Source organism: Zingiber officinale, chromosome 6B, assembly GCF_018446385.1.
Source record: "Zingiber officinale cultivar Zhangliang chromosome 6B, Zo_v1.1, whole genome shotgun sequence".
NCBI classification, from domain to species: domain Eukaryota; kingdom Viridiplantae; phylum Streptophyta; class Magnoliopsida; order Zingiberales; family Zingiberaceae; genus Zingiber; species Zingiber officinale.
The window spans coordinates 68,228,542-68,240,592 of record NC_055996.1 but is presented as its reverse complement, the minus strand read 5'-3'; the positions used below and the strand labels follow the sequence as shown (position 1 = coordinate 68,240,592).

General features: G+C 38.8%; 2 protein-coding genes across 2 annotated transcripts in view; both read right to left on the bottom strand.

Annotated features, from left to right (window-relative positions):
* The window catches only part of LOC121992593 (putative disease resistance RPP13-like protein 1), a 33,022-nt gene extending 29,643 nt beyond the window's left edge, over positions 1-3,379 (bottom strand). The window contains exons 1-2 of the mRNA XM_042547077.1: positions 1,624-3,379; positions 1,322-1,511 (exon numbers count right to left, since the gene is read on the bottom strand). Coding sequence (XP_042403011.1) covers positions 1,322-1,511; positions 1,624-3,321 — 1,888 coding nt within the window. The 5' untranslated portion in view covers positions 3,322-3,379. The remainder of the gene's footprint in view (positions 1-1,321; positions 1,512-1,623) is intronic.
* On the bottom strand, positions 3,342-5,094 carry LOC121992596 (putative disease resistance protein RGA3). The gene is made up of 2 exons (XM_042547081.1): positions 4,603-5,094; positions 3,342-4,412 (listed from the first exon to the last, which is right to left on the bottom strand). The coding sequence occupies exons 1-2, from the start codon at positions 4,927-4,929 to the stop codon at positions 3,342-3,344; spliced, it is 1,398 nt and encodes a 465-aa protein (XP_042403015.1). The 5' UTR covers positions 4,930-5,094.
* Between the last annotated feature and the right edge of the window lie 6,957 nt (positions 5,095-12,051).

The window sequence follows — 12,051 nt, the reverse complement described above, 5'->3', positions numbered from 1 at the left end:
GTGAGTTGGAGATTTTAAATTGTTTACTATAAATGAATTAGGATCAAGTTTAGATTAAATAAGTTTTGAGTCAATGAGATACAACCTATTTATAATTTATCTACCTAAATTGTCACCCCTAATTGTGATATTGAGACTACAAAAGTTTTTCTCGTTTACTTTGTCTTTGTTAACCATAGGAACTCAACAAGTTGTTTTTATGCATGCAAGTGATGTTATTCATTATCGGATAAGGAATAAGTTCTAATATTGAAGTTAAAATATGAAAAGTGATTTAATAGTGTTAATCAGTCAACCTTTAAATAATTTCTCATACAAGGTCTCAAAAGTTTTTCTCGTTTACTTTGTCTTTGTTAACCATAGGAACTCAGCAAGTTGTTTTTATGCATGCAAGTGATGTTATTCATTATCAGGTAAGGAATAAGTTCTAATATTGAAGTTAAAATATGAAAAGTGATTTAATAGTGTTAATCAGTCAACCTTTAAATAGGTTCTCATACAAGGTCTCTAATATTACCTTGATCGATTTCTACTCCTACAAGGTAATACCCTATCATCATTCATTCTATTAGATATTGTGTACTGAGACATGGACAAACTATTGTCATGTTTTACACCAGGCATTGAATCCTACTCAATCAACATAATACAATGAGTATACTAATTACATTTTTTTATCAAATATTTATGGTTTTAATTTAGTATAACACATCTAGTCATTTAGGGATTATTGGGTTTGCTTACAATGACTTAGAGTAAGGATCAGATCTATAATATCTTTATTCATGTTTGTACATCTGACGTAATGGTCAAGGGTCGATTCTCAGGAACTGACGATCTGGGGTTTACCCCACCATGCGCCTATGGTCTGTGTACCTATATTTACCTCCCTCCATATCCGTGGGGTTGAAGCTAAGGAGCTACTAAGGTAGCGAATCTACTTTTTTTAATTCATGTTTGTATTTATAATTATTTAAAATTTTGAATGATGTTTAATGAGAAAATAATTTAAATAGAAAATGAATAAAAGACAATTAAATTTAAATATTGTTGAAGAGCATTTTAAGATATTCTCATTTTACTTTATATAGAGATATATAAATATATGTCAACAAATATACTTTTTTTTTAGAAAGAAAATACAATCACTCTGTTTCTAATGAAAAAATGTTATCAAAATTTATATAGAAATTCTTCAAAACTAAGAGAAAAATCACAAGAGGAATCTATAAAGTAATAAGTTATATAATAATTTTTTTACAGGTACAACCTAAACATATATTCCAATTAAAATAAAAATGATTAAAAAAAAGATACTCACGATAAGAATCCCTTCTCGATGGTAAGAATCTTGCTGTCTTGCTACCATTGTACTCTTTGTCATCCTTGTGATCACTCATCCATGTTATCCTGTTGATGTTGTCCTGCTCTGCATCACTCCAATCTTTGATGATAGGGTAACGTCTCTCAAACTCTATAAGCTCTTCTCTCTCCCTCTTCTCTCCCTCTCTCTTGACATCATCGGCACACAAAATGAAAGACAATGATGCATGTGAATAAATTTATCATTTACCAAAATAAGTATTTGGTATTGAAAAGAAAGAGAGTGTATATTTCTCATACCAATACATTGAGCATATGCGGTTGTTTTTCTAACCCCTTATGGAACAGAGGACAATTGGAGAGCCTTAGTTGTTGGAGGGTGGCTGGTAACTTCTCGAACTCAAGGTTAAAGCAATTTCTTATTATTAAAGAAGTCAAGGAGGTGAGGCCTTCAAGCCCTCCAATGACCCTCAATTCTTCAGAAGATTGAATCTCTAAAGTCTTGAGTGAAGGTAGTCGTTTCTGTGACAGATGAACACATTCCACCCTGCTTTTTAATGTCAAGTGTTGGAGCGTTGGAAAGTAACACTTGGACATCCACTTGCTATGTTCTTGAGTTTTGATACCGATGCTTAAATTTGTCCATAAATGCAAATTTAGAACATCAAGTGCGCCACAATTACCTAATGTCATTTCTTTCACAGAAGACATAAAGGGCCACTGAGGAAACTTGATCAGCTTTGAACAGTTAGAAATTTCAATAAAATGGAGACTGGGGAAATCACCAATCTCCACTCCATCCCACCCTTTCCAATTTGGCATACTGCTAAATTCCAAGTGTGTCAGAGATGGAAATGCCATTTTGTTTTGAGAAGAAGATGGAGAGGCCATTAGCATGGAGCAAAATTCACGTCCCACATGTTGTACGCCATCCATGCCTCTTATATCAAGATATTCCAGATAACGAAGTTGACCCAACGGCGGAAGTTTAGTGCAATTCTTACAATCTTCTAGAATCAGACGGGTCAACTTAGTGAAGGATGAATCGCTCACCCATTCAACAAATCTAACACCTGGATAATTATTTATCTCAAGGAACTTGAGGTTGACGTGCGGTTGGAGGTATGCAAGTTGTTGTTCTGCCTTCTTTTCATCTTGTTTGAAACGGTCAAAATTATCATGCTCTCTAAGCCAATCTAACCTCAAAGAATCAAGATACTTTTTTGTCTTCAGAGTAGGTTTTGTGTTTGAAAATTTGTTCACCGGCATTGTCGCAATGCTCCTGTGTAGCAATGCTACATTATAAATGGAGATATGCCCTCCAAGTTTCATCAAACTATTCAATTCTCCAATGTCGCAATGCTTTTTTCCACAACCAACGTTGAAGTGGGTGAGTGTCTGCAAGTTGGTTAAGTTTCCAATTCCAGATGGAAGAAAGGCAACTTTGTGAGAAAGCAAAAGATGACGTAGATTTATCAAATTATCAATCTGCCTTGGGAGTTCAGAAATATTTGTTTGTGTCAGATCCAGAGTTTGTAAGTTGTAAAGTTTGTGTATGGATTCTGGAATACTCTTTATTGCAATATCTTTTATAGAAAGGTAATTAAGTAGTTTGAGGTTGCCCAATGTATCTGGTAACTCTCTGATGCCGATCTGGCTTAAATGGAGTGCTCGTATGTATTTCAAATTTTGGAAAAGATCGTCAAGGACTCCAAAATTTTTGTCTTGTCTTGTAATAAAAGGTCGCCCCCTTGATTTGTCTTGTACTCTTATAAAAAGTGTCCGCATTAGTTTTAGTTGTTGATCTGTTATTGTCTCCAGATGTTTTAGTAGATGAGGATCTTCTATGCTCACCGACAAATGTCGAATCTTTTGTAATTTCTTTGTGTCAAATTTGTTATCCATCATACAGAAGCATTCGTCCTGAGCAATATATTGTGCAAGATCATGAACAAGATTATGCATCAAAAAAGAGTCACTCCATTTCAGTTGTATCATTGACCTCTCAGCCAATCTTTCTATGTAATTTCTGCCTTTGTCCTCTGCTCTCTTATCTCTTCATCAAGAGGAAGAAGACCTTGTGACATCCATAATCTGACTATTATTTCTGAATGTAAACGTGTGTGTTTGGGAAATAAGGACAGGTACTGAAAGCATCTCTTAAGTTGGATCGGCATGCAATCATATGATATTTTAAGTGCCGGTAAAACTCCTTTATTTGTTTCTTCTAATTCCCACTTCTTATTCTCTAGTATGTCCTCCCATGAATCTATATCTTCTTTGTTTCTAAGAGCACCTCCTAGCACCTTCACAGCTAAAGGTAAGCCTTTGCACTTGTCTACTATCTTCCTACCAAGGTCTTCAAGATGTGGTTGATCAGCTCCTCCCAAAGTGACTCTCTTGAACAATTGCCAGCATACATCAAATGGTAAGCAATTCAAGTCGAGAGGACTTCTTATCCCCATAATTCTAGCAACTGGTTGATTCCTAGTGGTTACTATAACTTTACCCACTTGAGCCGATACTAAGGGCTTTCTTAATTCATTCCAGAGAGTGAATTCTTCATTCCAAACATCATCTAATATCAGTAAAAACTTTTTCCCCAGCAGATTCTCTTCTAATGCACGTTGGAGCCCATCTAGCGTTTCAGGAATTTTCACTTCCCCTTTCCCTTTCTCTTCTGTAAATGATTGTAGGATCTTCTCCGTCAAATTAACAACATTAAAATTTTCCGATACACAGACCCATCCTCTTGGATTGAAATAGCTTTTTACTTTTGGATCATTATAGACAAGCTGAGCTAGTGTTGTTTTACCAAGTCCCCCCATCCCAATTATCGCAATCACAGAAACTCTATTATCTGTCATATCATCCTCTGACAGCAGCCATTCAACCAACATATCCTTTTCCTCTTCTCTTCCAAGAACATCTGATTCAAGCACTAAAGAGCCTGTTTCTCTGTTATCAACTAGGGTTAAGGGGCTTCTCTTTCTCTCTCCTGCGTTCTTAGGCAACGTTAGGAGTTTCCACTCTTTGGTGATCTCATCAAATCTTTTCCTTATCTCCGCAGCTTTATTTGCTAGTTCACCCTGTTGGGTTTATAATCATGAATCCAAACATTGAAAGTATAGATTACAGTATGAATTCCCAAATATTAATACACAGGATCTTGTTATCATCTAATTTACAGCCTATAAAATTAAACTGAAAAGAACGGCAAAATAAAAAAAAAAAGTAATTTAGGTATTCACAAAAGTAATCATCTTCAGAATCGCGTACCTCATGTGTCCCACTGTTGTTCCCATGTAGTTGTTTGGAACGCAGCACCTCGTACTCGTACTCTTCTACTAGGTCTTCGGCGTCATAGGCAACCTCTTTGAGCTCGCTAAGCCAAAGCTTCTCCGAGTGACTTTTTACATGATTATCCTCCTCTGAGTCGGCAAGTTTGGCTTGGACTCTCCTCATCGTCTCTGTCAGCTTACTCATCTCTTGTTCAATATTGTTATGTGGTGACGAAGAAGAAGATGGCGTTGACGGTGAAGCCAAGCTATGCAGCTTGTCTACCGCCATGGTGATGATGGAAGACAGGAAGCCTCCTCCGGCCATTGTTCTTCTTTGTTCCTTATTGGAAATTTTAGGTAGGCAGACGAGGAAGGAGCGGACTGGTGGTGAAGGGATGCATAGATCTACGAGTCAGTGAACCAAGTCTTCCATGGCATCAAATGCTCAACCATTCGTTGGCCCCTGCGTCAATTGTTTGGAGTGATATATTTGTCGGTTCATATAAAGTGGAACATGGTTAATACCCTTTATGACACGTTTTTAAAGCGGAACATGTACCTTTTAATTTTTGTAAAAAATTACATTTATAATAAAAACAAATGAAAACTAAGTCACTCAACAAAATATTTATTTCTAGTTATTTCGAATCATGCTAATGTTATTCCATAATTTCTTCAAAATACTTTCTTAGACTTATTTGTTTTTAAATTTATAAGATGTGTAAATTTCTTTCTTTTATTTTAAGAAATAAGAAAACATGATTATTTTGTTTTTATTTTCTCTCTTAAAAAAAATATTTATATAGAACACATTAAATTCTAAATTTGACTAGTGTAATTCTAATTGTCAAAATGTATTGAGGCATCCGACTTTTCCTCTCCTCCCTTGTTTCTCAATAAATTAATACCACCTTAAAATTAAAATCAAAACTCTTGTCATTTTATCTCTATCGATTAATATTATCAAAATGCCCATATTATAATTTATTTATCATTCAATTTCATTTTTTATCATTTTCCTTCATTTACATCTTTTTAGTTTTAATTAGTTTTTCCTACATGAAATGTCATATATGTAAATACTTTTTTTTTTCAAAATGTTATAAATAGTAAAACTTAAAGATATTTTTTTTATACCTTGACAAGCTCGGAGGAATATATTATAAAACAAAATTATTTTGTGTTTTATAATAATATATTTAACAAAGTTCCTATATTTTTTGAAATATCGACAGGTACAAAAGGAACTCTGTCGATATTCTCAACTCCTCTTCCTCCGATGACAGTGGAGCATCACTAACAAAACCATTCTCTATTTAATAGATAGTGATATTATCTGAAAGCGGAAAAGATGACACGTTGACTAGATGACTTCGATGTTGATCATGAGAAGACGAAAACCCTGATGACGTGGGTGAACCTACGTAGCAAAAATAAGAATTGGGAGAAGAAAGGCTTCATCATCAGGCCAGGGAAGGGTTCCGATGCAGACACTCCGACGCTCAAGTTACAACAATAGCCGAGCGAGATGGAGAAGAAGAATAATAGTATAACAATAAATGTGGATGTGTGTGTCTACATACGCGTTTCTGCGCTTTTAAGAAGAGACCCCTTATATAGTGCTAATTTTCCTCTGTACATAAATATCAATGCATTTAAAAAAAAAGGTTATTATGACATTTTGACAATTTTCCTGAAATAAACCGACCATTTTTTTGTATTGCATGGTAGAAACTTCCTCTATATAGCGTGCAGAGGAAATATTCCTTTATTCTCTGACAACGGTTACACAAAATGCCAAAAAGGAATATTGGGTCATTAGGCTGATGGGTCATTAATATGCTTTTGATGATAGACTGGTTGAGTCTCTTATAATGTTTGGTTGAGTCTCATTTGTTAGGACCAAAATATTTCATATATCTCTACAATAGTATGATATTATTCACTTTGGGCATATATTTCTAATATGAGACTTTGATTATATTCCCAACAATCCTCCTCTCAAATGAACGATCACTATTATCCTGCTTAGGGTCTCCCCTTGAGCATCGGGTTACTCTTGACCTGCTTAGGGCCTCTCCTCAAGCATCAGGTAACTAACCTTCTTAGGGTCTCCCCTACTTCATTCAAGATTCCACTCACATGGTTCGATCTGGATCATAATTCTGGTTAATGTTTCTTTCGACGGTTAGTCCGGTGAAGAAAGACCTCACTCTGATATTAATTGTTAAAACCAAAAGATTTTAAATATCTTCACAATAGTATGATATTGTCTACTTTGGGCCTAAGCCCTTATGGATTTATTTTTAGGCTCTACCCAAAATGTCTCATACCAATGAAGATATCTTCATCTTATAAACCCATGATCTTTTCCATATATTTTCAATGTGGGACTTTGATTGTATTCCCAACATCATTCATCCGGATGAGAAACCCAGCCGGCTAAAGAGCACTGCCCCATTTGAGGACTCGGCCTCTTGAAGACTAGATATCCGCTCAAACAGGGAGTCCGGTCAGTCTAAGTTCTGCTCGGACATGGAGTCCAATTGAGTAAAGAGCATTGAACATCTTGAGGACTTGCCTCTTGAAGACCGGGTATCCGCCTGGTCAAGGGGTATGGTTGGCCTATTGTCCGCTCGGATAGGGAGTTTGGTCGGCTAAAGAGCATTGAACATCTTGAGGACTCGACCTCTTGAAGACCGTGTATCCGCCCGGCCAAGGAATCTGATCGGCCTAATTTCTGCTTAGACATGGAGTCTAGTCGGACCGACTTGGGATTTCATCACATTGTGGGACTCAGTATCTGACCGGGCAAAATGTCTGATCTACCGGACTATCTGGCCAAGTCATGCGATCATGTCGGGCCCGAGTGTTGACCCTCCTTGACTTTAACCACCACCTCAGTCGGTCTTCTTGACTTTGACCCCCACTACTGGGGTCGTACCTTATTCACCAAATCATAAGTCTCCCCTTCAAGTCTAGTAAAAAAATACTGTAAATTTGACTGACTAGACACTCATGTCTTTTTGTGTTTCTCAACCTTTACAATTTTTCCTTGGCGTTATGTTAATGTGTGCAAACCAATTCACGTGAGTAGTGCTTAAATGGCTGCTGACTCGAGTAACCATTACTTAAATCGATCAAAAGGTTTTTGCCTTAGTATATGTTGGAACCCCAATGTTATTTTGGTATGATCAACAAGTTAATTTAGGTCTTGTGTGTTTCTAACCTTGTGTCTAAGTGTGCAGGAGCTTAGGAGCACAGGTAGCCGAGTGGAAGACGCAGCTAGCGAGAAGGACGGCACGTGGTGCGTCCGAGGGATGAGGCGCTGCGGAAGAGTACACCGGCAGATGAGAGGAAGCGTGCAGTGGTTCCGAGGGACGAAAGCCGGAGCGAAAGACTGCTCAAGGAGCAAGAGACGCAGCTAGCAAGAAGGACGGCACGCGGTGCGTCCGAGGGGCGAAGACTGCGGATGAGTACGCCAGCGGACGAGAAGGAAACACGCGGTGATTCCGAGGGACAAGAAGTCGGAGCGGAAGCCCACTCGAGAGGACCGGAAGTTGGGTTCGGGTGAGCCCTTTTCCGGATGGCCGAGATCACCCAAGCGGGCGGATCTAGAGTTGAAGACCCAGACTGAGGCGACCAGAGCCGGAGCAGAGGACCCGGACCGAAAAATCAACCAGAGTTAACTTTTGGGTCCGGGGCGCCCGGAGCTGACCGGGGCGCCCAGACCCCTCCGGGGCGCCCGGAACGTACCAGGGCGCCCAGAGTTGACTTTTTCACAAGATCGAGCTTTGACTTGATCTGAACGTTGGGGGATAAAGTTTATCCCCCTAGGGCGCCCAGAACCCTTCGGGGCGCCCTGACCAAGGCTATAAATATAGCCTTGGTCCAAAAGCTTTTTAACAACTCAGAGCAATTCATTTCCAATGCTTGTACGCTTCAGTTTTAGATTAGCTTCTTTGTTTTGGGCTTTCACTGCTGTAAGAGGCTTCTCCGCCCGAATGAGATACTAGTGCGACATTCCTTGGATTAACAACCTCCTTGGTTGTAACCAAGTAAATCCTTTTGCCTCTTCCTTTCTTTAATTTCTGTTCAATTTATTTTATGCAAGTGTTGTGTTAAAAGTTCGAGAAGGGTGTTTTTGTTTGTGTTTTACAGGGCTATTCAACCCCCCTTCTAGCCGGCCGCAACGGTCCTACAAGTGGTATTAGAGCCAAAGCGCTTCAGGAGGACTACCCGCCAATCGAAGCAAAGATAATGGCCGGACCAAGCATCCACCCGCCGAAATTCGAAGGGGATTTCTCTACTTGGAAAAAGCTAATGCAGGTATTCTTTACCACCGATTTTGAATTAATACTTACAATGGAATTTGGTTTTACAACACCGGAAGGTAAGGAGAAATACCTTTGGACGAAAAAGGAGTAGGCCGACTTCGTGGCAAACGGAAAAGTAGAATACCATCTGCTAAGCGTTCTTCCGCCTCAAGAAGTCAACCGGATTGGGAACTATGACTCGGTAAAAGAATTTTGGTAGAAGTTCCTCGAACTGCACGAAGGAACGTCCGAAGCCAAGCTCGCCAGAAGAGATCTACTTCGCAATCAGCTCACCAGCCTGCGACGTGGGGAAGACGAGACAATTGCGCATCTGCACCCAAGAATCAAAGAGATCATCACCGGAATGTCAAATCTCGGAGAAAAGGTAAGTAACCGAGATTTGCTAAAGTACACGTTAAATTCATTTCTAAGAAATTCAAAATGGACATCACTAGTAGACGCCTTTTACATTTCAAAAGATTTAGAAAAAAAATTATTAGAAGAATTTTTCTCGACTTTTGAAGTGCACGAATCAAGATGTGCAAGTTCAAAGGAGCCCAAGAACAACGTCGTCCTCAAAGCTTCGAGAGACGAACCTGAGTCGGAATCTTCTCTCGATGACGAGGAAATGGGGAAAAAGAAAAGGACGATCCGCTGCTACCACTGCGACGAAGAAGGGCACGTCAAGGACAACTACCCCAAGCTGAAGAACAAGGACAAGGAGAAGGGTAAGAAGCCTATCCAAAAGCGAAAGACCCTAAAGGCGACGTGGGACGATACGTCGTCGGAGTTGGAAGTCGAGGCATTCTCCGGACTTGCTCTAATGGCAAGTCATCAAGAGGACGACAAAGAGTCAAGCTTTTCCGAAATGAGCATCGAGAGCATCGATGAAGGGGGAGCCACGTTGGAAGAAAGCAGCAGTTCAGGGGGAGAAACGAACAACAAGATCGACAAGATAAGTGAGGTACGATCACTTCCTCCCGATAAACTCTTTAAGTTTGTTAAACTATTAACAAAAGATGGTTGCAAATTAGAAAATGAGATTAAAAATTTTTAAATAATTTTGGCTAAATCTTGTCCCTTAGAAGAATTAGACAAATCAAAATTAGAAAATGAGAAATTGAAATCAGAAAATAAAGATCTAAAAATACAAGTAGATAATTTGAAAAATCATGCATGCTCATCTAATTTTAGAAAATTTTAAATTTTAAATTGGTATTATAGATATCACCAGGGACAAATTAGGAATATTTCAAAAAAATATGTACCTAAGAAATATTTAGTTAATCCAGTAGGCTGGAACCTATATTGGGTTCCTAAATCTTGTTTAGTCTAAATTTTAAACGAAATTAATGATTTCAGTGAGAAAATTAAACAGTGAATTTCTCTATGAGACTTTGTCTAAGGAAGTGGTTGTTGCTCCAATAACCAAGAAGGCCTAGTGCCTCGCCACGACCTGGAAGCCAAAATATTGAAATAAATGTTTAATTAACTTTCGGTCAAAGCATTAAAATTAGAATTAATTAATGTTATTAATGTTTTTCAAACATTTTTTTAAAAATATTTTTATACTTAGAAAAATACTTTTACATGAAATTTTTACTTAGAATATTTTACTTAGAAAAATCTTAAGTTAGGTTTTTTTTATTTTCTTCAAAAATAATTTTTGCAAAGACTTAATTTTTTTTTTAACTTAGATTTTTTTTTTTGAGTATTTCTTAGAAAAATTCTCTTTTATATTTAGAAAAATTTTCAAAAAATGTTTTTGCAAAGCTGTCTAAGTTAGAATTTTTTTCTTATAATTTCACTTAGAAAATTTTCTTAAAACTTTACTTAAATTTTTTTTTAGATACTGTTTATTATTGCAAAATTTTTTAAGGATCTCAAAATTTTCTAAGTTTTTACCTTAGATTTTTTTTCTTAGAACCCCATTTTTTATGTGATCAAAGGGGGAGAAGGAAAAGTATAAGTCTAGGGGGAGGTAGACCAAAATTTAACTTGTTTTATTTTTTCACTTAATTGCAAATTTAGTTAAGTTTATTTTATGTCTATTTTTACCCTAACTTAACTTGGGTTGCTCACACCAAAGATGGAGAGATTGTTGGAACCCCAATGTTGTTTTGGTGTAATCAACAAGTTAAGTTAGGTCCTGTGTGTTTCTAACCTTGTGTCTAAGTGTGCAGGAACTTAGGAGAACGGGTAGTCGAGTGGAAGACGCAGCTAGTGAGAAGGACGGCACGCGGTGCGTCTGAGGGATGAGGCGCTGCGGAAGAGTACACTGGCGGACGAGAAGGAAGTGTGCGGTGGTTCCGAGGGACGAAAGCCGGAGCGGAAGACTGCTCAAGGAGCAAGAGACGCAGCTAGCAAGAAGGACAGCACGCGGTGCGTCCGAGGGATGAAGACTGCGGATGAGTACGCCGGCGGATGAGAAGGAAACACGCGGTGATTCCGAGGGACGAGAAGCTGGAGCGGAAGCCCACTCGAGAAGACGGGAAGTTGGGTTCGAGTGAACCCTTTTCCGGATGGCCGAGATCACCCAAGCGAGCGGATCCGGAGTTGAAGACCCGGACCGAGGCAACCAGAGCTGGAGCAGAGGACCCGAACCGAAAAAGTCAACCAGAGTTGACTTTTGGGTCCGGGGCGCCCGGAGCTCACCGAGGCCCCCAGACCCCTCCGGGGCGCCCGGAACGTACCGGGGCGCCCGGAGTTGACTTTTCCACAGGATCGAGCTTTGACTCGATCTGAACATTGGGGGATAAAGTTTATCCCCCCAGGACGCCCGGAACCCTTTGGGCGCCCCGACCAAGGCTATAAATATAGCCTTAGTCCAGAAACTTTTTAACAACTCAGAGCAATTCATTTCCAACGCTTGTACGCTTCAGTTTTAGATTAGCTTCTTTTTTTGCGCTCTCACTGCTGTAAGAGGCTTCTCCACCCGAAGGAGATACTAGTGCGACATTCCTTGGATTAACAATCTCCTTGGTTGTAACCAAGTAAATCCTTTTGCCTCTTCCTTTCTTTAGTTTCTGCTCAATTTATTTTATGCAAGTGTTGTGTTGAAAGTTCGAGAAGGGTGTTTTTGTTTTTGTTTTACAAGGCTATTCAACCCCCCCTTCTAGTCGGCCGCAACA

What these genes read in the sequence shown, in the direction of transcription:
- LOC121992596 (XM_042547081.1), bottom strand. Translation starts at nt 4,929, where the DNA reads ATGGCCGGAGGAGGCTTCCTGTCTTCCATCATCACCATGGCGGTAGAC. An exon ending in ACAACAGTGGGACACATGAG is followed by an intron (nt 4,413 to 4,602) that starts GTACGCGATTCT and finishes TAAACCCAACAG; the next exon opens with GGTGAACTAGCAAATAAAGC.